Source organism: Lissotriton helveticus, chromosome 11 (genome assembly GCF_964261635.1).
Source record: "Lissotriton helveticus chromosome 11, aLisHel1.1, whole genome shotgun sequence".
Lineage (NCBI taxonomy): Eukaryota > Metazoa > Chordata > Amphibia > Caudata > Salamandridae > Lissotriton > Lissotriton helveticus.
This window is the reverse complement of record NC_136072.1, coordinates 33,611,620-33,638,184: the sequence shown is the minus strand read 5'-3', so window position 1 is coordinate 33,638,184 and position 26,565 is coordinate 33,611,620. Positions and strand designations below refer to the sequence as shown.

Below are 26,565 nucleotides of genomic sequence, written 5' to 3'. Positions count from 1 at the left end.
ACTGGAACTGTCTGTTGTGCATTCTGTGGCTGAGAAGTCTGTGAAACTTGTTCTTGTCTAGGCGGACGTGGTCTTTCTTTAGTCTTACCAGTAGCTATATTGTGTTTCAGAACTGCACACTCGTTTATGAAATGACCTGGCTGTTTACAATAATTGCATGTCCCTTTAATGGGAGCTGCAGGATGACTGGCTTGATTCGGACCCCTCTTCTGACTGTCTTGAGGAACAGATTGTGCAACTAGTACTTTCATTTTCGTGTCTTTCATACGTTTCCTTTCGTGATCTTGTTCTTCTCTGATTCTATTCTGGTGGTATTGAAGCATCTGTAACATCTGGGACGGGGTATTAGCTTGCCAGGTACTTTCGACTTTCAAAACTCGATTCTTAACTTGTGGACTTGAATTCTCGACTAATTTAGTAACAAAAAGATGAGGGTATGACTCGCTACTTGTCTTGAGGCCACTGTTTATACTAAAACATTTCTCAAATCTAGAATAAAAATCACTAGTGTCTTCGTCTTGTTTCTGTTTACAGGCTGAGATTGCATCCCAGTCTTCCTTTTTAGTGGCTAATAATCTTGGCAAAACTTGTATTAACAGTTCTGGTAATTCTTTACATTTCTCTCCTAGACCGGTACCTGGTACTCGTATCTTATCTTCAGCTTCTAGAACTGCCCAATCGATCTTTTTCTCTCCCACCTCCCAATCTTTTTCCTTGAGTTTCTCGTATACCCCTGCGGGCAACAGGACTTTTAACATTTTAATTATATCTGGATACGTGTATTCTCCCATACGGAGCATGTCCTTTAATTCTCGGTGGAACCCTGCTGGATCTTTATCATGACAGGGAATTAACTTTTTCATCTCTAAGAGTTCCATCTTTGTAATCGGAGTGTAAACAAACACTCATTGCATTTCACCATCTGTTGTCCTAACTGGGTGTACTTCTCGTAACGGATTCTGTCTGTCTATGTAAAACGGTTTACTTTCTGGAGGTGAGACATGAACAAAATGCGGGTTCAAAAACATACTATATTTGTGGCGCTGTTCTAGAATGACACTAATTAAATCGGTACCTAAACCTTTCCATCTATACTGGAGTAACTCGTTCAGGACATCGTGTAACGGACCTGGATCAGAATGTTGACCCTCATACAATGTAATGAGGTGCTGGATCATATACATACCCACCAGTCGTTGCTCGGCTGGGGGCAATTTCAGAAACATTTGTGCCACTATTTCGTCTGGAAAAGTGGTAGAATCAGTAATCCATCGGACTGCTGATCGGGCTAGTTCTTGTTCATGCATAGTACTTAATTCACTGTAACCGATTCGTGATTTCAGAATGTGATCGGTAGCTTGAAATACTTGTTCCAGAGAACCTTGTTCTGGTGCTGGATGATGTAAAACTGACTTGTGTTCTAGGCGCAAATGGCGATCTGGGAATCTAGATTTTCCTACATACGCTATTCTAGTGGGATTCTCGTCCTCTACCTCTTCAGTAGAGTCATTTTCTTTCTCGCTTACTTGTGCAGCTTTACGTTGTTCGTGTAACTTTATTATTTCTTTACGGATTTTCTTGTACATACTCTCTATACTACTGATAGTCTTGTGTTTACCCTCGGCTATATTATCACTCCACCTTGTCAGGATTTTCATTTCGGCCGGATCTTTAGTCGGGTAATCTTGTTCTCTTATTAGACAATTAATCAGGAACTTTAATATCATTAGCTGGATCTCAGCTTTCCTTTGAGACATGGCTTCGCCAATACTTTCTGGATCATCCCCTGTACGGATGAAACGATATATTCGGTCTAGATCTCCTTTCATATCTGGTAGGGTGTCTAAATACCCGGTCACCCGTCTTACACGGATGGAATATATTACTGTACTATCATCACCTGCAACTGGATCATAGCGGCATTCAGTGAGAGCTCGTCGGATTTCTGCAACGGACTTAAATTTGGGCGTACGCTGTAACGCACATTCATGTAACTCGGCCAACGTTCTACGTTGGTGCGGTGGCGGGGTACCAGGAGGACCTCCTCCTGCGGCCCCTGAACTGGAATCATCGACTGATACTCTTTGTGCTGGCAGAGTGGGAAATTGTAATGTAGGCTGGACCGGGGGTACCGTAGCGGGTACTCCGGTGACTGGAGGAGCAGGATTTACATTATTTACAGGAGCTGGCGGAACAGGATTTGCATATTCTGGGACTGTGTCGTCCAAATAGGATGAAATGAAAATATCAGCTGCGGTCGGTTTGTGACGTAGCTTGGTCGGAACTAATGGCGGCGGAAAATTACTGGATGCCTCCGGGGTCGCTTTTGGCAAGCCCTCGGCAAGAAGAGGATACATACCCTTAATAAGGGCATTCCTCTGTCTGTCTGACTGTTCTGTTTTAACTCGTTCACCTATCTCGATTAGTTCCCTTTCTTGGGCTCGTTCTAAGGATTCTCTACTTAGTTCTGACTTTCTGATTTCTTTTTCGGTTCTTTTATGAGATTCTTTGCGCCATAACTCGATGGCATCTTTCTGTGACTGTCTGGCTTTCTTTTTCCATAATGCTTCTTCTACTCGCATGATGCACTCGGCATCCCATGTGCCTGATACAGGCCATCTATACTTTTCCTCTAACTGTTTGGTATACTCTACCCATAAATCTAGATATAATATGGCACTTATGCCATGCTTTTGATACATAAAATGACCTGGACTGTCCCTAGGCGGGACAGGAACTGCTGCTTCTAGCAGACCTTTTCTAGTTTTTAACTGACGTAATTTCGAGAATAAGGGCATGACTGAACTGTAATCTAGACACAATACAATACACAATGAACACGATAATTACTCCACATTCATACCACGACATTAAAATACGTGCAGAACATTTAAAATAACAGTTCGAACAGAATACTACCTGGAATACTGAAAACAGAATACATGAATTTTCTCGAGAACAGAACTGACTAGAACAGGAACTAGATGCACTGCTGAAACAGTACGAAACTTACCGGTCTCATAAAGAGACACGTCAGGACCCGCATCCACCGAAGTGGACACTTCGTTTGGGGGTCTGTGTACCACCAACCCACGGACCAGAGTCAATTAGATTGACCCTGTCTAGATACTACCCCAGCAATGGTACTCACCGGGCAGCAAGAACGGAAGGCCTCGGACTGGACTGGACTGCTTCGACGCCGGACGGACGAACTTCGGACTTCTGTTACGGGTGGGCCTCCGGATACCTCGGACCTTGGACTCTCGGCTTGGGCTCTGGTCGGGACTCGCCGCGTTCCTCCACCGCCTCGTCTGGATGCTGGACCGCCACCTCCGTCTCCTCCGTGGGCCTGAGGGATACTTGAAGCAGAAATATCTGCACGTGCACGGTATGGTTCCGTCACGGCTGCAGAGGGTCAGGGGGCCGGCGTGGCTTCACCGGCGCGTGGGGAAAGGGCAAGTTCCTATTCGGGCGCCATTATGTGGTATATAAATAAATAATACCGGATCTAGGTTTGTCTGGACATAGCAATAACAGATAGCTCAATAAATAAGAGTCAAGATTCGAGGTAGTAGGAGTTTGCAGGTTTAATACAGCATAAAGGACAGGAACAGGACAACCTGCACGGGAACAGGATGGCAGCGCTGCCGGGGGCAGGATCAGAATCGGCACAAGGGAATGGGGTAACATTTAATAGCAGTGCACAAGCATATATATTAAAACAGTTGCATTACAATACATATGATAGGCGGAGCAGTGGGTGTGGTCAATAGCAGTCGCGAAAGATAAGGGTGAAAATGGGTGCAACAGGGGCGTATACATAGACATGTGATGCAAACGTAACAGAATATGTCATAAATGGGGCGGAAACATGGAGGGGGCTACCTAAGGAGCCGGGACCTCTAACCTAATGGTGCGCGCAAACTGTCAATGACGTGTTACTAGGAGAAGCTGGGGGCTATGAACTCTGTGCTAGGAGTAGAGACTGAAGTCTGGAGAGTCAGGGCGACATGTACCTAAACAGTATCTAGTATCTGATGTTTAGAGAACATGTTGATATAAACTAAGAGTCAGGAGGGGAGAGGCTAACGGACTCTAAGACTGGAGCATGCATTATTCTACATGTAGTGCGTGATGAAGAATATTAAATGACCATTAAATGCAGTATTTCTCTTACATGGAGACGTAAAGGCTAGACAATGATGGAAACTATTGATGCGATTCAGTAGCTTAGGAATGCAGAGAAGGAGGGCTGGACTGATAACTAGAATCATAACATACTCTTGGCAGACTCAGAGGCAGAGCCAGGCCGAGCCGGGCACTGCGAGGCAGGAAGTAAGTGAAGGGTCGAGGATACAGGTGGGGGCTGTATCACTCCTCAGCGAGGACTCAGAAGACAGGAGCTGAATCTGGTGTCCGGGCCCTTTTGAGGCCTAGAAACGGGAACTTTACAATGAAATAACGTGCACACTGAGAAACGTGGCAACGTAACTTTACATAGGCCTGATACTCGTAGCTTTCACGAGAACTGGAAACTGGCATACTAGTGATGGACACAACTATAATTGCGTCTTTAATCAAACATGGGGAATACATATGCATATTTAATCATGCACACATAACATAAGATGGAGGACACATAGGGACACAGAACATGACAAAATTTACTTTTCCACAGTCAAACAAAAGCTCATGGTTGACCGTATCGAAGGCCACTGACAGATCCAGCAAGATGAGGGCTGCACTTCCGCCCCATCCAGAATCACTCTAATTTCCCCAGTGGCCAAAATAAGCTGTGTCCCTGTCTAAAGCTGAACTGAGTATCATCAAGGAGATGATTTTTATCTATGAACGAGGCCAGTTGCAAATTCTTTACCTTTTCTACCAGTTTGGCTGGATAGGGAAGCTATATAGGACAGTAATTATTCAAATTCACAACGTTAAGATTGGATTTTTTCAGTAATGGGAGAACTGATGCTTGCGGCAAAAGGGGTAGGAAAGACTCCTGTCTAAAATATAGCAGTCTTCCAGGCACATGCATCAAGGTAGGATTTTGTGAGTCCTTAATTGCGATACTTAAGGAATCGCAATTAAGGACTCGCAAAAGCCTATACATGTAGGAATCGCTATAAAAATAGCGATTGCTACACATTCCTTATTTGCGACTCGGAAATAAGGAACGGCTTCCCATTCATTCCTATGGGCCTACAGACCCATAGGAATGAATGGGAAATTGCATGCGCAATTTACGAGTACCAATAGGTCCTCGCAAATTGCGCATGCAATTTCAGGGTGCAAGGGTGCCAAAAGGACACCCTGTTGCATCCCTGAAATTGATCTGTGCACATATGTTGTGCATACACAGGCCCTAAGGGCATGTGTGTGCGCAACATGAAACTTTGACAAATGTACAAAAGTGCATTTTTCAAAGTTTTTGCAAATTACCATGAAGTTCAACTTCATGGTAATTTGCACCCCCTATTAGAGAAATCGCGAATTATTTTACTTTCATGCATTGCATTCAAGGAATCTCAATTTGCGATTCCTTAAATGCAATCGCAATTTAAGCAATCTCTAAATTGCGATTTTTGCATTTGGGATGATGCATCCCAAATGCAAAAATACCGGTGGCAAAGGGGCAGTTTCTGAGAATCTGCCCGTTTGTGACCGGATTTTCTTTTGATGCATGTGCCTGTACATTTTTATCAGATGTAACGTTACCGCCTTGGGTGCTAAATGCACACTCTAAGGGGGACAGAGATCCTGAGGAGATTCTTAATCAATACTGGAAATGACGTTTGCGTCTACTGAAGTGGCCTCAAATTGCCAGAAATCGCCATTTTGGAGCTCATCTGTAAGGGTTGGTTATTTTAAGAAATGCTGGGGCAGCTAAGGGTAACATTTGTTGAAGATGGACATTACTTTCTCCTGAAAGAAACTAGCTAAACAGTCACAGTCACCTTGATTATTTACTATTGAGATTCTTGCTGTTGGGAGAATCGACTTTTTTAATGTTTGAAAGAGTTTTGTCAGAGTCACTTGCTAGTTTTATTTGTTCTGCGTAGTATCCTGATTTGGCCATGAATTAAACCTTTTTATATTCTGCTAGGCAGAGTTTGCAGTTTTTCTCTCTCTTCCTCCTTATAACCCCTACACCATTTGCACACTTGTCTCCAACATCTCTGCTTAGCAGCCCTGAAACCACGGTTGAGATACCTTTACCTTTTTCTTAGACAGCGAGGGCAGCGTTGTTGAGGGTGGAGCTAATCCAATCAGATTAGTGCTCTGCCACCTGATCTAAATTATCCCCTATTTCAGGTAGTGAAATTATAAGTAAGGAATTTAATTCAGTAGCTTGTATTTTGTGCCAACCTCAACCTACAGATTTCTTTTAACATAATACTAGGGGACGCCTTTCTTATAGTTTTATCTGCAAGTTCACCACATGGTGATTCGACCAGGTCAAAAGGAAGTAGTGATGGTTTACAATGTTGGGATTATAAGTACATTTCCAATCCAGTAAATATCCCTCCTCATGTGTGGGTCCATACACTATCTCGGAAAGACCAAACCAGATAAAGTGTCTAAAAGCCATCCTGTGTCAAGATCTAAGTCAATTTCTTAGTGGAAGTTAAAATCACCAAAGACTGAATTTAGACTTCAGAATGGGGGATTCGAGAAGCAAGCTGATCTTATCAGCAACAAGTACTCTTGGCCCTGGGGGATGATAAAGAAGCATTCCATTAAAGGACTCAGTCTTAGTAAAGCACAACTTACTACTTGTGTAACGATATATCTGTAAGAGACATTAGTTGGTGATAGATTCCTTACCTTAGAATATTCCCAGGCGTCAGACTGGATCCGGAATTTTTTTGCGTAGCAGTACCCATGTGCGTCGGTAGGCGTCGTCCGCGGCTCCGCGTCCGTCGTCGGCGCCGTGATGACGTCGTCGGAGTACTTAGACGGCGCCTCTGCGCGGTGACGTCAGTTCTTATACACAGCTTTTCTGCGCCAGAAACGCAGAGCCATGATAAAAACCAACACTGGTGCCATGAAACTAGGGCCCTGAAAGGGGATGACCTTAACCCTAGATATCGGTTTGCAGAACGGGGAGGATGGGTGGGTCGGTAAGGAATCTCTCACCAACTAATGTCTCTTACAGATATATCGTTACACAAGTAGTAACTTGTGCATCTGATAGAGACACGTTATTGATAGATTCCTTACCTTAGAATAGATACCCCAGCAATACCAAACCCGGTGGTGGGTCTGTGAACCAATAATCACACCAGAAAGTCCTGGAGGACGGAAAGGCCAAAGAAGCCATCCCTCCGGACTTGGCTGTCCAGGCAGTAGTGTCTTGCGAATGTGTGTAGCGAGGCACACGTAGCTGCCTGACATATGTCCTGAAAGGGAACTCCCCCGCCCAAGGCAGTTGTAGTCGCCGTGGCCCTAGTGGAATGGGCCCTCAGCCCAACAGGAGGTTCCTATTTAGCCAAAGAGTAGCACGCCTGGATGCACAACACGATCCACCGAGAGATGGTCCGTTTGTGCACCGACCATCCCTTCTTAGCGCCCACGTAACCAACAAAGAGTTGGTCATCCACCCAGAACTGGCGTGTGCGATCCAGATAGTAAGAGAGCGCACGTTTTGGGTCCAGACGGTGGAGCCTCTCTTCCTCTTTTGAGGGATGCGGAGGCGGAAAGAAGGTGGGCAAGGTGATGGACTGCCCGATGTGTAAGGCTGTGACTACCTTGGGCAGGAAAGAGGGTCTTGTCCGCAACACAACCTTGTCCGGATGGACAGAAAGGAAAGGAGGTTTAGAGGAAAGAGCCTGGAGCTCACTCACTCTCCTGGCAGAGGTGATGGCAACCAGGAAAGCAGTCTTAAGTGTAAGAAGACGGAGAGGACAGTTAAGAAGTGGCTCAAAAGGAGCGCACATCAGGTAAGTTAGAACCAGGTTCAAGTCCCAATGGGGCATCACGAAAGGAACAGGGGGAAACATATGAGTGATGCCCTTCAAGAATCTGTTAATAATCGGGGACTTGAACAAAGAAGGCTGATCAGGAAACCTCAAGAGGGCGGAAAGGGCAGAAAGGTAGCCCTTGATAGTACCCAGAGCAGAGCCCTGCTGGGCAAGAGAAAGAAGGAAGAGGAGAACATCAGAAAGGGGGTAGAGAGTGGATCCACAGCCTTTGCTTTGCACCAGGCCACAAATCTGTTCCACCTGCAGGCGTATACTGACTTTGTGGAGGGACGCCTGGCTACCAGAATCACATTACAAACTTCAGGTGGCAAGTCAAAGGGCCTCAACTGTCGCCGCTCAATCTCCAAGCATGGAGGTGGAGACTGGACAGGTTCGGGTGGAGGAACGTCCCCTGCTGCTGCGACAGAAGGTCCTCCTGAAGTGGCAGACGAATCTGGGGATCGACAGACATGCTGAGTAGCTCTGGATATCAATATCTTCGTGCCCAGTCGGGAGCCACAAGGATAACCTGGGCCCGGTCGTGCCTGATCTTCTTCAGCACTCTGGGCAGAAGTGGTATAGGCGGAGAGGCGTAAAATAGACCACAACTCCACTCGCGACGAAAAGAGTCTCCGATCGAGTGCCGCCTTGGAAATTCCAACGCGCAGAACTGATGACATTGCGCGTTCTCTTCTGTGGCAAATAGATCTAACCAAGGCTTTCCCCACTGCTGAAAGAGGCCTTGCGCCACGTCGGAGTTCAGACGCCATTCTTGATCCATCTTGCACCGTCAGCTGAGTTCCTCCGCCCTGACGTTCAGGGAACCTGCCAGATGTTGAACCACCAGGGTCACGCCCTGATGTTCCAGCCACTGCCAGAGGCGCAGAGCCTCCTGGCATAGGGTCCACGACCCCACCCCGCCCTGTTTGTTGCAGTACCACATGGCCGTGGTGTTGTCCGTGAACACCTGCACTACACTCCCTTGGACAGAAGGGAGGAATGCCTTCAATGTAAGCCGGATCACCCGCAGCTCCAGAAGGTTGATGTGGAGCCGGGACACTGCCGGAGACCAGAGGCCTCTGATCTCCGCCTCTCCCATGTGGCCCCCCCCAGCCCTGGAGGGATGCACCCATCACAACTACGTGCTCCAGTTTGGGTAGGGAGAGGGATCTGCGGCTGACCCAATCGCGGTCCATGAGCCACCACTGCAACTGTCTTGCAGTGCCCTCCGCAAAAGTTGCCCTGATGCTTAGCCCACTGAAACTTCAGGGCCCACTGCAGAGCCCGCATCCGCCAGCGGGCGTGATGCACCAGAAGGATGCAGGAGGACATCAGCCCCAGAAGCCGCAGCGTCAACCTGACCGAGACTCGGGATAAAGGCTGAAAAATCGGAATCAGAGCCTGAATATCCCGAACCCTCTGTTCGGGAGGAGAAACCCGAAACTGCGCCGAGTCTAGAACCGCTCCAATGAAGAGGAGCTTCTGAGAGGGACACAGGTGTGACTTTGGCACATTGATGGAGAACCCCAGCAGGTGCAGGAGGTCGGCCGTAGTCTGGAGGTGGCTGACGACTGTGTGGGGCGAGCCCGCCTTCAACAACCAGTCGTCGAGGTAGGGGAAGACTGAAGCCACCAACCTGCGCAGATGAGCTGCGACCACCTCCATCACTTTCGTGAACACCCGTGGAGCGCTGGTTAGGCCGAAGGGGAGCACGGTAAACTGAAAGTGCTCATGGCCTACCATGAACCGCAGGTAACGCCGGTGGGCCGGCAGGACGGGGATGTGGAAATAGGCGTCCTGCAAGTCCAACGCTACCATCCAGTCTCCTGGGTCTAGGGCAGCTAAGACCTCAGCCAAAGTCAGCATCTTGAACTTCTCCTTCCGGAGGAAGCCGTTGACGTTCCGTAGGTCCAAGATAGGGCGTAGGCCCCCTTTGCCCTTCTTGGGTACCAGAAAGTAGTGGAAGTAACAACCACACCCTACTTCTGGCCCAGGAACACGCTCGATGGCCCCCTTGGCCAAGAGGGCCGTAACTTCCTCTTGCAGAAGTTTCAAGTGATCCCCCGAGATGCGGTGGTACTGAGGTGGCATGGCTGGAGGGGACGCCTCAAAGGGGAGGGAGTAGCACCTTCAGACGATTTGCAGCACCCACCTGTCCGATGTAACAGTGCGCCAGTGGTGGTGGTGATGACGAACCCTGCCCCCCACTGGCGTCACATGGGCCTGAAAACTCGGACTAGGAAGGTTTTGAGGCGGATGCTGCAGGGGCTGGTGTGGACGTCGGAAGCGCCGGAGGGACTCGGCAGCGGTGACTCACATTGAGGAGTCCCCAAGACGGATTCGTGATCTTTTGACACGCCGTCCTTCTGATGCTCGACGGTATATCCAGTATTTGCGAGCATAAGGTTCCCTTATGAAAAATGGAGGATTAAGAATAGAGACCCAACCATTTGCCCTGACGAAATTGCCAATGACAAGGCAATGAAACATGTCGGTCCAGTCATAACATTGAATGGTATCAATTTAACCATTTTTTAAGAAGTGAAGTTTGGCAGCACTAGAATAAAATCGATTCAGCCAGCCAAACTTCACTATTTTATATTTTACGTTTGTTGGTGTTGGGTGTAGGTACTTGTCAATCTTTTTTTGAACACTTTTCCCTGTCCTACTATGGAAGTGTATCTGTACACTCCCTCTTTGTCTCTCTATTCTGTTTTGTGCACATGCTTCTTGCACTTTCTTCATCCTCCCAGCAAGGAAAGTAACCGATGATGAGAAGTGGGTAGACCGGTCAGTTGCAGACCGGGAACCCCCTCGGGTGTCACGTCCGTGAGGTACTTTCCTTGCTCTCACACATATTTTCTTTATGTGTTGTACCCTGTGCACATCTCTGTTTGTATGTCTTAAGGCATGTCCGGACCTGTAACGCAGCACTGGCTTGATCTGGCCGCTTGGTGAGCCAATATGAGGTATGGCCCCTTGAGTTACTTAGTCTGAGATCTATAGCATGCAGGCTGAATAGGGCTTCTTGTTTCAGAGCTGGTGTGGACTGGCCTCACCGTTGTCCCCGACCACCACCACGGCGGTTTCCACGTCCGCCACCGCGCTGTGGTGACTCCGGCCCCGCAACCAGTCCCTCGACCTCCTTTTGGACTGGGACCTGCCAAAGCTCGAGACACTTACGGGACCGCTCCCGTCTAGCTTTAGACGTCAGGGCCCGGCAGTCGGAGCAGGACTTGTCGTCGTGGTCCGGGCCTAGACAGTGCAGGCACCGGCGATGGGGGTTGGTAACTGACATCAGTCGGTTGCAGTTGGCGCAGGGCTTGAACCCGGGCTTGAACCCGGGCATCCCTACCGGCACCACTGGCATCTACTTCGAGAGACTTCGAAGTAGATCAAAAAGGATCATAAAAAGTTAGTCAAAAAGTGACTAGGGTACAACTTTTTCCGGACCTGCGCTTGCTGGCGCGGAAAAAAGAAGAACTGACGTAAGCACGTGGAGGTGGCGTCTAAGTACTCTGACAACGTCATCACGGCGCCCACAACACCGACGACAGATGCGGAGCCGCGTACGAAGCCTACCGACGCGCCTGGGTACTGTTACACAAAAAATTTCCGGATCCAGTCTGACGCCTGGGGATATTCTAAGGTAAGGAATCTATCACTAACGTGTCTCTTTCAGATTTGAATGTTAAAGAACTGCCCTTCAAGCCCCTCGACCGAGGCAGAATTAAAACAGCTGGGGTGTGATCGTGATAGATTACTGCCTGCCCTCCCCTCCTTTTATTAGGTCCGTTTAAAAGAAAGATGGCACATCCAACAATAAGTTCAGGGTCCAAGCTATCATCATTCCAAGTTTCCGTGATGAATACCAAGTCAGTTTGGTGTCCCGATAGAAACTCAGCAAATTCAAAATAGTGCTTAAACAGGGACATGGCGTTCATAAGCACACTTTTGATATTTAATCTATGAGATGCTAGTTCGCTACTCTTATCACAGAATGGGTTCTCCTAACTTTTTGTCTTATTTAAAGGGCTAAGATTGGGAGCATGGACAGGCTACCGACCAAGGTGGCCGCGTAGTGCTGCAGCTGCACCATCCGACCCGACATCCTCAGCCCCATGCGACCAAACTACCGAGCCATGCTCCCTGCTGACGGCGGAATTGGACACTGCTGCGTGGTTCCTTTGATCAGGGGCGGCTCTAGGCTCATGGCGGCCATGGCAGGGACGTAGGTAGGGGGACTTGGAAGAGGGGGTCCCGGCGGGGCGGAGCACGGAGGCCAGTGAAGAGGGGGGGGTCAGGGTGTTTGGAAGTGGAACAGAGCCGGAAGCCGCCAAATCCCTGCCAGGGGCCGCCACGTAAATATGCATCCATCCTCAGAGGATTATTATATTAAGGATATATATTGGCGTGGTGGCCCCTTGGGTTTGGTGGCCCTCTGCAGGTGCACAGCTTGCACATGCCTAAGGCCGCCCCTGCTTAGATTGGAGGTATTCTGTGCTCTCGGAGGTCGTGGAGCCTAAGAGAGAGCAGCCGGCGCTTGGCGCAGTACAGCTGAGGACCCGTCGGGCTTGGGCTTGGGTTTGTGCTGGAGGCGGGCTCATGCATGCAGGAGGTATCAGTGGGGCCTAACTTACGCCTGGTGTTGAGCGGCACAGCCCGATGTGCAGAGGCATGGTGATTATGAGCTGCCTGGACTGAAAATCCTTGGTCCCAGTGACCCCGCGGCGAGGGGCCGCGGGTGAGCCTGGGTCCAGCCATGCCGCTGAACGGGCAGGTTGCATGGGCGCGGGTCGTGACTCAATTTATGGCCTCACTTTTTGTCAGGCGAGGCCGCTATGTTGACCGCACGCCATAGATTTATATGTGAGCTGGCTGGGCCTGTACCATATTGCGTACTGCCTATTCCGGTGCTGCTGCTCGCCAGAGGCCTGGTTTACATACTGGGCCCTGCCATGGCCTATCTGGGCTGCCACCTGCTGTAGCACAACACTCGTCTGCACCGGGCGACCCACGCATATTAGTTGCTGGACTGGGGGAGACTGGTGCCACGGCCCGGGTCATGTTGATTCGCTATGCCTCGGCCTACGCTACCTTTCCTAACTGGTCTTAGGGACAGGACATGCATAATTTGCACCTGTTTTCACTGCGTGGCTCTGCGCCACCTTGGGCCACTACTTAGCACTGCCTGGGTGCAAGCCACAACATGGTGCGGAAAGACCCTAAGCAAAGAGGCGACAAGAAACTATACTGGCGTAAAGTATACACTCAGGGGCCGATTCACAGAACTAACTTAAGACAAAATCCTAAACTTACTACTTTTGGTATTCACAGGAGTTAGGATTTTGTCTTAAGTTTGTCGTAAGACAGACTTAAGACAGACATAGGTTAGGATTTTGTCTTAAATCTGTCTTAAGACAAAATCCTAACTTCTGTGAATACCAAAAGTAGTAAGTTTAGGATTTTGTCTTAAGTTAGCTCTGTGAATCGGGCCCTCAGACATTTAGGACTCAGATATGGGATGATCTATCAGGTTCGACTTCTGGTGGATGTGGCAGGTGGGTCTTGAGTATTTGATATCCCTACAGCAGTTCAGGAGTTTTGCAGAGGCACTCAGGGAAAAGACCCTCCTAGAACCAATATTATTGTCCGAACTTTTGCCTCACCCCAAGTGTGAACTACATTAGATTGGACATGTGATTTGAAATGTATATTGCCGCTCCCATTCCTCATATGTATGGGGGCTCTGTGTTGCATTCCACACATTAAGCACTGGGGAATTCCTTGCGGTTGGGAGTGCAGGGATTGGTGGGGGCGGAGGGGGTTTTGTTTGTTCCTATGGTAAACCATTACTCCTTTTCTTATTTCCTCAGTGTGGTTGATATGATGTTATATATCATGCACAAACAGTCTTCTTCAATCACGTAAATGTCTTTGTGGGATAAATTGTCCACATTTCAGACTTACCACTGATTACCTGGAACTTTAGGGGCGTAAATAATGCCAGGAAAGGGAAACAGGTGTTGCATTATTTACAGAGGCACCAAGTGGACATCGTGTTTCTTCAAGAGACACATTTGCCACAGACAGCTACGGTCCACTTCACCTCGTCATGGGGTCCCCACACATACTTTGCGAATTACAGCACATAAGCTAGAGGTAAGGATATACTTATACATAAACGCCTTCCATTCCAATTCTCTAGGGTTCGCAATAATAGCAAGGACCGGTACACTCTAGTGGTGGGGCATATCTTGGGCCGTCAGATGGCACTTGTTTGTGTCTATGCGCCCAATGTTGATAGCCCAGAATTCTTTCACGACCTACATGTACACCTACTTCAACTAGATGTTGACTACATTTGCATAGATGGGGACTTTAATCTACTACTAGAACCAAAACAAGATGGTAAGTCCGATTCTCCAGATACCAAGCCCTGCGCGCGCCACGCCATGCTAGACTTGTGTGATAAACTTGGTCTTATAGATGATGTATGGCGACACTGTCAAAAACGAGACTCAGTATTTACCCACTATTCTGCACTACATCACACTTGGACAGGATTGGACTTTTGGCTTGTCTCAACCAACTTGGCAACTACGTATAGAACATTCCAGCATCTACCTAGAACGCTCTCTGACCACTCCCCTGTCATCTTAAAACTTACGATCCCATGACCTGAGGGATGTCAGAGGCACTGGAGGTTTCCCAGTCAGGCTTTGTTGAATGAGGTTTTCTTTCGGAGCTACATGGCGCTATTGTTGACTATTTTGACCTAAATACAAGGTTGGTCCAATCCTGGGCCATGCTATGTGAGGCATTCAAAGCATATCTACATGGAGTCTGCATCTGCAAACATGCCGGGCCCTCATTTATGAGGATGTGAATCCCTTTTACGCCGCCGGTGCATTGTTGCGCCATATTTACAAAGTGACGCATCTAGGTAGATGCGTCACTCTGTAAACCCCTGCGCCACAATATACCTGCGCCAGATATAATGTATGCAAGGGGGGGTTTTGACGCAAGAAAGGGTCACGGAAGTGACGCAGTGAAATCTATAAGATTTCACTGCACCATTTCTTGGCCGCTAATGCATCAAAATCTTATGCCTGCTTCATGGCAGGCGTAAGACTGACGCAGGCACTAACAACATGGGACTTGCCCATGTGAACGTACACATTGCTGGAGTTGCGTCACTTTTGTGACACTCTCCAGAAATGCGCCACTTTTGCGCCTACAGATACGTCAGAACTACTGACGCATCTGTAACTACTTGCGACATGTTGCGTCATATTATAAATATGATGCATCAATCATGAAGCAAGGAGTGTGCACTGAGAAGTGACGCATCGCTGTGACGCATCGCTGCTTTCACTCAGCGTTGCGTCATTTCTCATTAATAAGGCCCCGGGTGTTTAAGGACTTGGGATGTATGTTAGCAAACAAAGAGCAGAAGCTGGCTTCACTTGATCAGGAACAGGTCAGACTGCCTGCACCGACCCTACATGACTGCTGCCTGACACTTAATGGAATTTAGGGAAACTGCAGAGCAAGAAGCACGCTATCTAAGTAAATATGCTGTTGTGCAATGTGATGGGGAGGGAGAGAGACCTGGCCGAACCTTGGCGCTGCTTTTGAGGCCCCCCACAGGCCAATCATATATCTCCTGTCTCTGCTCCTCTCAAAGGCAGACATTGACAAGCACTACGGACTCACGAGAAATTTTATTGTTCTAGTTTATACTCAATGGGGCACATGCATCAACCTATTTAGGAAGTGCAAACGGTGCGAATCGGTAAATTCGGCCGTTTGCGCTTCCTAAATACGTTTTTGGGATGCATGAAACAATTTTTCAAAATCTCATTTTTTTGCAATTCCTAAAAATGCGAATGCATTTAAGGAATCGCATTTGTGCGATTCCTTAAATGCAATGCATGAATTTGTAAAAAAATGCGAATTTTGAAATAGGAAGTGCAAATTAACACGAGGTTGACCCTCGTGTTAATTTGCGAAAATCTTTAAAAAAGCACAAAAATGCATTTTTTAAACTTTCATGTTACAGACACACATGTCCTTAGGACATGTGTGTGTGAAACATGCACTTTATAATACATTTCAGGGGTGCAGGGGGGGTCCTTTGGACCCCCCTCTGTATCCTTGCAATGCATCAACAAATTGTGAGTTCCAAAAAAAAAAAAGCAAAACGGCATTGATTCCTATGGGCCTCTAGGCCCATAGGAATCAATGTAATGCCATTCCTTAATTGCAATTCGCAATTAAGGAATCGCAAATTCCGAAAATTAAGAAATCCTAAAAACTTTTAGGATTTCTTGATGCAGAGGATTTTGCAATTCCTAAATTGCGATTCCTTAATTTTTGCAATTTAGGAAGTGCAAAATCCTTCAATGATGCATGTGCCCCAATGCTCGTAACACACAGCAGGATCGCAATAAGTATCTGGCAGAAATTGCATTGGTATGGCTTGACAAAGTTATGCAACAATTCTTAGCAGAACCCTTCTCTACTGATGAAATCATTAGTACTATCAATGCCTTGACGGCTTCAACGGAAACTTTTACAAGGCTTCAAGACCCTTTTAGCTCCACTAATCCTTGAGGTTTATAACGAAGCTCTCGAATGACGGGATCTTCACCGCACGCTGCGTGAAGCTGTGATAATCTTACTCCGTAAGCTTGGTAAAGACCCGTTCCTGTGCAGATCATACAGACCACTGTCATTGTTAAATCTCGATTACAAGATTTTGTCAAAAATGATAGCATTGAGGCTTGCCCTGTTGTTAGATAAGGTTATTTTGCCAGCTCAATCGGGCTTCGTCCCACACAGATCGACGGCTCGAAATCTCCGTACGATTTTTGCTGTTATCCATCAGATTGCCTCTGAACTTCCGGCTGCTGTCCTAATACTTGATACATGAAAAGCCTTTGACTCTTTGGAGTGGCCTTTTTTCCTTGTCGTTATGAGGAGAATCACAATGCCGAAGGGATTCATTGATCTGACTTCACTGCTCTACACCTCACCCACTGCTAGATGGTATACAGCCTTTACAACGAAACTTTTACAACGAACTACCATTACAATGCAACTTTTACAACGCAAACCATTACAACGCATAGTGCTGGGGGGGGGCGCTCTAGGATAGGGAATAGGTTTAATGTACTATCCAACACCTTCCCTACTATCCACGGAGACAGGAGTTGGAATAGTAAATTAAACTATTCACCTCCAGCGCCCAAAAGCATTATGCGTTGTAATGGTATGCGTTGTATAACTTGCGATGTAAAGGTAGGCATTGTAAAAGTATGCGTTGTAACGTCATACATCCCTGCTAGACTCAGGCTATATGCCACCCTATCTTCCCAGTTTAAACTTACCCGTGGCACCAGGCAGGGTTGCCCGCTCTCACCATTGCTTTTTGTTATGGCGCCGGACCCGTTGGTCAGGCAATTCAAAGAAAGACACTTGCATAGGGGACTTCAGTTTAACACAGGCCCTCTTATAATCTCCCTATGTGACAATTACATCATGTTGTACATTCACCATCCCCAAGACAATTTAGATCCAGTCATCAGAGAGGGCATCCGATTTGGGAGATTCTCTGGACTGGGCATAAACTGGGGCAAATCAGGAATCTTTCCTTTGACTCCTTGTACAACTAGGTGGGATTCTGAGTTCCCCTTGATGTGGTGTGATGAATCACACATTTTACTGAATTATGGCCCTGCGCTACATACGCAAGAGCAGCAGGTGGGATGTTGGATAAAACTCCCTCTCTTGTTGGCCGGACTAGTAACGATCATCAAAATGGTGCTGCGCCCCAAATTATTATATCTATGTCGTAATGTTTCCATTCCGTTGCCTAAAAGCTTCTTTCGGACACTCTGCTCTCATCTCATTAGGCTGACTTGGGGAGGTGGCAGAGCTAGGGTCAGCTGGGACACATTGACCCTACCATATGGAAGGAGGGGACTTGGGGTTCCCAATTTTCAGATTTATTACCTAGTGGCGCAATGCAGTAGTCTGCATTCCTGCTACCGCTCGGACACTCGGATTCCTTACTCTAAACGTGAGGATGTTCTTGTACTCCCTAGCTAGTTAAGAACGATTTTACCGAAGGGATTCCCAAGAGACCCCGAGATATACAGACTGTCTCCACCACTATCTGGGTCTGGAAGAAATTAGTGCGTGTGACAGGCGGACATACCGTATACAACCCATGGATACCCATCACAGAAGAAAAGGTGGTTCAATGCACACTCACTACATATGCATTAGACACAGTGGGAGATCTCTTTCTGGTGGGCCATGCCTTCTCTAGCTCCAAGGAAGTGAGGTTCAGTGAAGCATCCTTCATGGACCACTTCAATTTCAGTAGTATTCGTAGTGCACTTAGAGTGCCGATCACTGAGTTACTATTGGAGCCGGAGTCCTTCCCACCACTGACACTGCTGATCACCACCTCCTCTCCAAATTGAACAAAGCCTGTATGACATTAATCCCTAGCAGAGGCACTAAGATCAGAGAGACCTGGGACGTCCTATACAGTACCCCCAATGGTCCTTCTGCTGCACTGAGAACAAAGATGTTGCCCTGAACGGTCGACATAAACTGACTAATTTCAAGTTCCTGTGGAGGGCATAATGTCCCCTGCAAAACTCAACTCAAGTGATCCCTCCTGACAGCATAGTGTGGAACACATTGGGCGGAATTCTCCCACATGACCTGAAATTGTGCTAAGATAGGAAATTATTGGAGAAATGTTTACATAATACTATCGCGTACGACTCACTTTGACATTAGCCCTGTGCCTGAGGTAGACCTGCTGGGGTATGTGCGTGATTTTCCTAAATAACGGTGCATATTTGTTTCCATTGGTCTATTACTCACCAAGCGGGAGATAGCGCTACACTGGGGCAACGGAATCAGCCCCTCAACAAATGCTTGGCTTAATACCCTTATTAATTGTAATACAAATTGCGAGTTGTTTGCAACAACCCAACCCTTGACATGCAGACCCAAGGACATTTGGAGTCCGCTGAAGTGCTATTTGCTAGAAGTTGTATCTGTCCTTCATCACACAGCTGCCTGTAAGGATAGGTCCCACCAGGGTGGGTTGACCCTTCCCATTTCCATGTTCTATATTGATTCATACTGTGTGTTGGATGGGCGGGTGGAAGGCTGGTGCATGTTCGGGGGTCTCTGGGTTCACAGTGTAGCTTGTTCATTTTACCCCCTAGCTGACGGAGTTTTGTGCTTTCTAAGACTGTATCCACCCAGACTGATATGTTTCTATGCTGCCACATTGAGGAACCAATTCCTATTTGTTCTGATTTAACATGAAAATGGTAAATAAAGATGAAAAAAAAGGCTAAGATTGATGATTCTGCTGTCACAGGCCAGGCAAGAAGTAAAAGATGGTTACAATATGAAAAATAACAAAGGCATAAACATCAGTTAACATGTATCCAATACACATAGTAGGGGAAACAGCATTTAAAACGCTGTCATTACATTGCAAGACTATTACAAAGCAGTCGGTGCTACGACCGAGTTGTTAGTACGTGATGGATTACATCGCAAGCCAATGACTTGCTGTAGGGGGCGCTGAGGTACTGGAAATGAATTCCAACACCTTCCCTACTGTTGCGCAAACTGGAGTAGGAATAGTAAATAATACTATTCCTAAGTCCAGCGCGCCCCCTCCAGTAAGTCGTTCTAATGACTTGGGATGCAAATGCATCTCGTACTAACAACGCAATCATTGTAATAACCGCATTGTAAATGCACGCAGTGTAATACACCCTTCAAAATCTAAGACCACTTTTACTTATCTTCCATGCCCCTCCCTTATGGCGAGACTCTTATGTCTCAACCCTCCTAGATATCGAGCAAGCACTCAATTCACTGAAGTGGTCACACCTGTGGCAACTCATTCACAGGATGGGCTTGTGCCCTAAATATGTCCAGTGGGTCCAGCTGCTGTACACTGCCCCTTGAGGTGGAGTGATGTCTGGGAAGGAGGTTTCAGAGGCATTTCCGTTGCATAGAGGAACAAGGCAAGGTTGTCCACTGTTGCCCCTCCTCTTTGTGCTCGCCATGGAGCTGGTGGCAGAGAAGTTGCGCAGGTCCCTGGGCCCCTTGGGAATCTTATTGGGTACACAATCCATTGTGCTTCCCTCTACGCGGATGATGCCCTGATCTATATAAAACATCCTGAACACTCAGTTCCGGTGCTTTTGAATATGATGCAGGAGCTCGGGGCATCTTCGGGCCTCCAAGTCAAACCAACAAAATCCAAGCTGTGTTCCCTAGGGAACTGAATGGATGTGCCAATGGCAGCGCTCCCTCAGATGGGTCTCCCATGGGATTCTGAGGGTGTGAGATACTTGGAGATTAAACTAGCCCATTCAGCCCAGGCCTTCTTAACCTTAAACGTGGAAGGAGTGGTTGACGGCCTGCACACCACTGTACATTCCTGGAAGGAGTTCCCGCTTTCTGCGATGGGCCAGGTCACTATCATTAAGATGATCATACTTCCTAGATGCTTAGGTCCACATGCATCAACAATGCCATTTGCGATTCCTTTTTAGTGAAAAATAAGGATTCGCTCATAAGGAATAGCAAAAGGCTATGCATGAAGAAATCGCCAAAAAAAATTTGATTTCTTAATATTCCTTAATTGCGACTCGCAAATTGCGACTCGCAATTAAGGAATACCCCCCCATTCATTCCTATGGGCCTAGAGGCTCATAGGAATGAATGGGAAGGCATTCTCAATTTGCGATTCGCAATTACCGAATCGCAAATTGAGAATGCAATTTCAAGGGTGCAGGGGTGTCCAAAGGACACCCTGTTGCACCCCTGAAATTGATCTGTGCACATATGTTACGCACACACATGCCCTTAGGGCATGTGTGTGTGCAACATGAAACTTTGAAAAATGCACAAAAGTGCATTTTAAAAAGTTTTAGCAAATTACCATGAAGTTGAACTTCATGGTAATTTGCTACTCCTATTAGCGAAATCGCTATTTTTTTTACTTTGATGCATTGCATGTAAGGAATCCCAATTTGGGATGCCTTAAATACAATCACAATTTAAGAAATCTCAATTTAGAGATTCCTTAAATTGCGATTTTTGCATTTCGGATGATGCATCCCAAATGCAAAAATACCGGTCGCAACGGGTTTTTAGCTTGATGCATGTGGCCCTTAGTTCCTTCAGAGAACCCTTTATTTGATCCGCCATTATTATTCTAAAACAATTGATAACCTGGTAGTGGAACTCTTGTGGGCCAACAGACGACAACGGATTGGCCTCTCCACCCTTAACCCTTTGTATGCTGATGACGGAACCACTCTGTCATCAGCTGCGGTGGCGCTGTGCTGATGGCGGAGCGGTTCCGTCATGGCCCGCCCGACGCACCTGCGCGGCGCGGATTCCGCGCCTGCGCTGGGCGTTCTATTGAGCGGGCGGGGCCATGACGGAACCGCTCCGTCATGAGCCCAGCTCAACCGCGGCTGGTGACGGAGCGGTTCCGTCACCAGCATGCGGCCGCCGCGCACCCGCCCGCCCCCTTAGCACTGCGGAGGAATAGCCGCCGCAGTGAAGGGGTTAAATGAACCTGGGCCGGGGAGGACTGGCGATCCTCTTCAAAAAACTATATTACATGATGGTGCATTTGCAACATACAATCCATTGGCTTGACCAAGAAGACAACTAAGAGTAAAGGTTAATCCATGGCTCCTGGGGAGGGCCTTACCCGTGTTATTGATGACAGGCAAAAGGGTTCCCCCAGACACACCCAATATGGTGCAACTGGTGTGTGAATTATGGGATGGAGAAATAACAAGGGTACTGAAAAGGGCCCCATATGATCCCTTTAGCATTTTCTAAAAACTGTGGACTTAATGTCTGGCCAGAAGTGGAAAGACAGGGGCTGTAACACAGTGGGGGACCTATACTCCAAAGGGCGTTACATCTCTCAAGATGACACCATGCATTACTCACTTTGGGCAGAGGCCAATACTTACAGCATACAGAAATCTTGGCTATTGCTCGGGAACTGTGGCCAGCCTTCCCGAAGGCACCACAGCCCTCAGATACGGTAGCGACACAATTAAACATGACGGTGGGACCCAGACTGATCTCTACAATCTATAATGCTAAACAAGCTGATATCCCAACTGTGATGCTCCGTGCCCAGACCAAATGGGAAGAAGCACTAGAAGACCCTATGACCCGAAAGCATTGGAATCGGATACATGAGAGGTTGAAGATGGTTAGTTCTAATGCATGATTGAAATGATTGCAATACAATGACCTACACCAAGCCTATGTATCTCCCAAGACACTAAATGTAATATACACTACGCTTAGCAGTAACTGTCTGCACTGTAGTAGGCATTTCATACACATGGTATGATCCTGTGTAGCGCTGACTAACTACTTACAAGCAATGCTCAACAACATCAACATTTCACGAACTGTCCACTGATGATCCCTTATTTTTTCCGGTATGACCTAATTCAAGAGCAGCGGGGGAAAGGGAGTGTTTTGTGGGGGATTCTTTGATATGCTGATGTTAAGATCACTGCTCTCTGATCACATTGTGTTACATCACTGGTTAAACTGTGTTATGTTATCCTGTAAACCTCAGTGACCACAGAATGTTATGTTTCATTACGTGCATGACTATGAATAGGCCCTGCATTTGATGACTCTCTGTAGGATACTGCGCATTCTTATTTACATATATGTAACAGGAACTCCTGGACTGAGGTAGCCAGACTGACAGGACCAGTTACTCACTGACCTTTAAGGCTGACATGATTGCCAATAGAAATGCAGTTGGAAGAGAAGTAGACAAACTGAACTGTAGAACAGATCAGAGGATGATACCTTGAGAAAAGTCAACCCTAAATATAAATAACACTATGGAACAATAAAGGGTTTGGGAATCATACCACCGATGGAGGCCTGAATAAAGAATCTTGGCCAAGAAGACACAGACGGCCTGATTCATCAAGCTAAATTGCACTCGCAAAGGGCAAGATTCTCAGAATCTTGCCTTTTGAGAGTGCAATTTTTGCATTTGGGATTCATCATCCCAAATGCAAATATCGCTATTTAAGAATTCGCATATTTGCGAGGAATTGGATTTAAGGAATCTGTAATAGAGATTCCTTAAATGCAATTCATCAACCAATTAGAAATTGCGAAATTGCAATATTTGGTCGCAATTTACCACCAAGTCTGACTTGGTGGTAAATTGCGAAAATAGTGTAAAAAGCACTTAAGACCATTTTTTTCTTTTGCATGTTACACACACACATGTCCTTTGGACATGTGTGTGCGCAACACCTGTTCAAATGTGCATTTAAGGGGTGCTACAGGGTGTCCTTTGGACACCCCTGGCACCCTTTAAATCGCTATCTTATTTGCGAGTAGCAAATTGCTAATCGCAAATAAGGAATACTCCCCATTCATTCCTATGGGCCTTTTGGCCCATAGGAATGAATGGGGAGTTTTTCCTTATTTGCGATTAGCAATTTGCTACTCGCAAATAAGGAATGTGTAGGAATCGCTATTTATTTAGCAATTCCTACATGAATACCGTTTTGCGAGTCCTTAATAGCGATTCGCTATGATTCGCTATTAGGGGCTCGCAAAACGGCCCCTGATGAATCAGGCTGAGAATGAAGAAAAGAGTGGGCAGGTACCCCTTCACGATAAAGACTGGCAAGCTTTCTTGGGTGAGGGAAAGCTGCAAGGTCTAATTATGAAAATGTTGTGTGTCAAGGAAAGGTCAGCAATGCACCGAATTTAAGGCAATACAGTACATTCCTGTCTTTTCCTCTGTGCTGGCACCCTTTTGTCTGACTAACACTGATGCAGACACACTTGCACCATGGTGCAATGGTGCCTACATTGCGTTGCATGTAGGATTGATTTTGGGCAGGAAGGGACACCTTCCCTGAACAAAGACAGTCATGAGAGGCATATTCCTCTATGTGTGCTGCAGAATGCAGCACACATAGAGAGAGGAAGTAATGAGGAGAAATAACGTTATTTATCCTCGTTACATCTCTCCTGGGAAGGTGGATCTTTTTGGAACATTCCCAGGTTTCCTAGTTCTGATAAATCTGGGAATTCATTTTAAAATACATGGGGGTTGCATGGGAACACCGACGCAATGCCTATGGAACGCCTTCACATGGCAGAGTAAGGCAATGCAGCAATTTGTCCTGCTTTGCCTTGCACAGATCTATGGAGCTACTAAGGGCCAGATAAATCAGACTTAAGGTTTGCATCACTCTTGCACCATCTTGGAGACCTAATGCCATGATCAATGCTGGTTTCCTTCTGTATGGGCAATAAAGAACTCAGCTCACATATGATATTGCTACATTATGCTGGCGGTAGGATATGCAGAGGAATATTGAAAGGTACATTTGCTGGACAGAGATAAGACACAGGATGTGGCTGCTTGCTGTACACCACCACCTGACCTCTTCCTCCTACAGTATTACTGTACACATTATTCTTCTGACCTAATCTCATGTTACTAATTTACAATAACAAATGATTTAAAAACATGACTTTCACATTAAAGGGGTAATCCAATGTCAATAACTACCACAGTTCAATCTACGAAGACCTGCACCTCAAACAACCACCCGCAAGAGGCATTCTTGAATGATGCTGGGTTTGATGATGTCTGCTTGGATTTTAAGACACATTTGGACCTCATCCAACAGATGGCCCTCTAAGAATGCTTATTGTGTGAAATTTTGGGAGAACGTGTGGAAAACTGTTTGGAAGGCGAACACATGCGGCAATTAGTTGGAAAACACCAGCTAATCCGGTAATTCATTATTCGTTATGGACAAATGTCAAAGAATGCACTAATTCTTCATCCCTGAAGAGATGAATGCTGTACTATTTAAAATGTTGAATCCCAATTTATTGCACAGTTACTTTGTAATAGTGCCCATATAGTTCTCTACAGAAATTGGAGACTTTTCCGTTACCACCAGACTCTAAATCAGCGCCCAAGCCTACAAAATAAGACACCATCTTAAAAATCATGTGCCTGCATGAATACACTCACCTATATCACCAGTGATGGTGCTCAATGATTCCCCGGTCAATGTGTCTGGAGCAATCTCGGAGTCTGATGTTGAACTGGTCAGGAGTGTGGAGCTGTTATTTGTGGGTGCTGGGTCAGTGACGGTGGGTGCATCTGGAGGACTCTGAAGGGTATGCACCATTTGAGTCGATCCTGTTACCGATACTTGGCTTCCTGTGGAGACTGACATGGGAGGTGTCGTGGACATGCATTCATCATCAGGTGTGGGTGAATTTTCTCCTGCCATAACAGTAGAACTTGAAATCGCGTCTGAAGAATGCAACGTTGTGGCTTCTTGTTTCATTGGGGTTGGCACTAAAGTGGAATAGTTCTGTTTTGTATCGGTAGACACAGAAAGCCTTTGCCTGTCCATCTGAGGACCTCCAGCGGAGCTGGACCACGTTTCCACCAGGGAGATGTTCTGGTGTGTAGTAGTAGAGTCAGAGGTCATTGTCATGCCAGCAGTTGTCCTAGTTGTTGCATTGGTCAACATTTGTGACAAATGTATCTTCCTACTTGAATGGGTTGGCTGCTCATAGACAGTTGTAGATGTGCTTGTTTCGTTCATGTGCCCTTGGGCTGCACCTACAGAGGCTGAATTTGTTGATGATGACTTCTTAGACTTTGCATGTACCAAAGCGCTTTGACTTATCTCTACCGTGACAACAGCTGAAGCTTGTGACTGGCTTTTATGTACATGTTTTCGAGTGATCGGTGATGCTCCTGAGGCTGACAATGTTGTTTCGTCTTTGGGAGAAGTTAATGTAGAGGTTGTACTGTGCACTGATTTTATTTTTGTTTTTGTAGCTTCTTCAGGTACCGGTGTTGAGGTATGAGATGAATTTCTTACAGTGGGTGATCTCACACTGGTCTGGGTTAGGATTATCGTAGTAGCAGAAATGTCTAAAAAAGATAAAGAAATAAGGGTCACAAAATGTATCAAAATCAAGGTATATACAATGAGCATCATAGCCCCATTATCCACAGCGTTCCAAGCTGTTTTATTATTTATAGCTTGAAAAAATTGTTTTCTAATACATGACTCATTACTTGTAGGCAATATAGAAAACTCAGTGGACAGGTATGTCTTTTACAAGAGGGTTCAGCAACAAGCTGATGTCCAGGAGTAGCCCATTGTATTTCAGCAACAATCTTGATGTTCTCATTTTAATCAATTTTAGCTCATTTTAAACAAAATGAAACGTATGTATTCAAGTTTTCCATGTTTGTATTTGCAATTTGATGTTTCCTGTGCAAAAGTTATTGGAAACTGAGGGGCATATTACCAAGAGTGGCGATAGGCAATGATCACCGGTTTAGCGGCCGTTTTCGGCCGCTAAGCGGCGATAATTCTATTGCTTATTAGCAAGCTGTCGCTAACTGATGTTAGCGACAGCTTTTAGGCGATGGAGAGCGGTTTGGGGCCCGCTTTGCATGTCAGCGATA

At 46.5% G+C, this 26,565-nt stretch overlaps 1 protein-coding gene across 1 annotated transcript in view; it reads right to left on the bottom strand.

The window, feature by feature from the left end:
• Positions 1-26,565, bottom strand: part of LOC144790640 (uncharacterized) — a 552,900-nt gene that overhangs the window by 392,441 nt on the left and 133,894 nt on the right. The window contains exon 5 of the mRNA XM_078665372.1: positions 25,102-26,022. Within this exon, the coding sequence (XP_078521498.1) occupies positions 25,102-26,022 (921 nt within the window). The remainder of the gene's footprint in view (positions 1-25,101; positions 26,023-26,565) is intronic.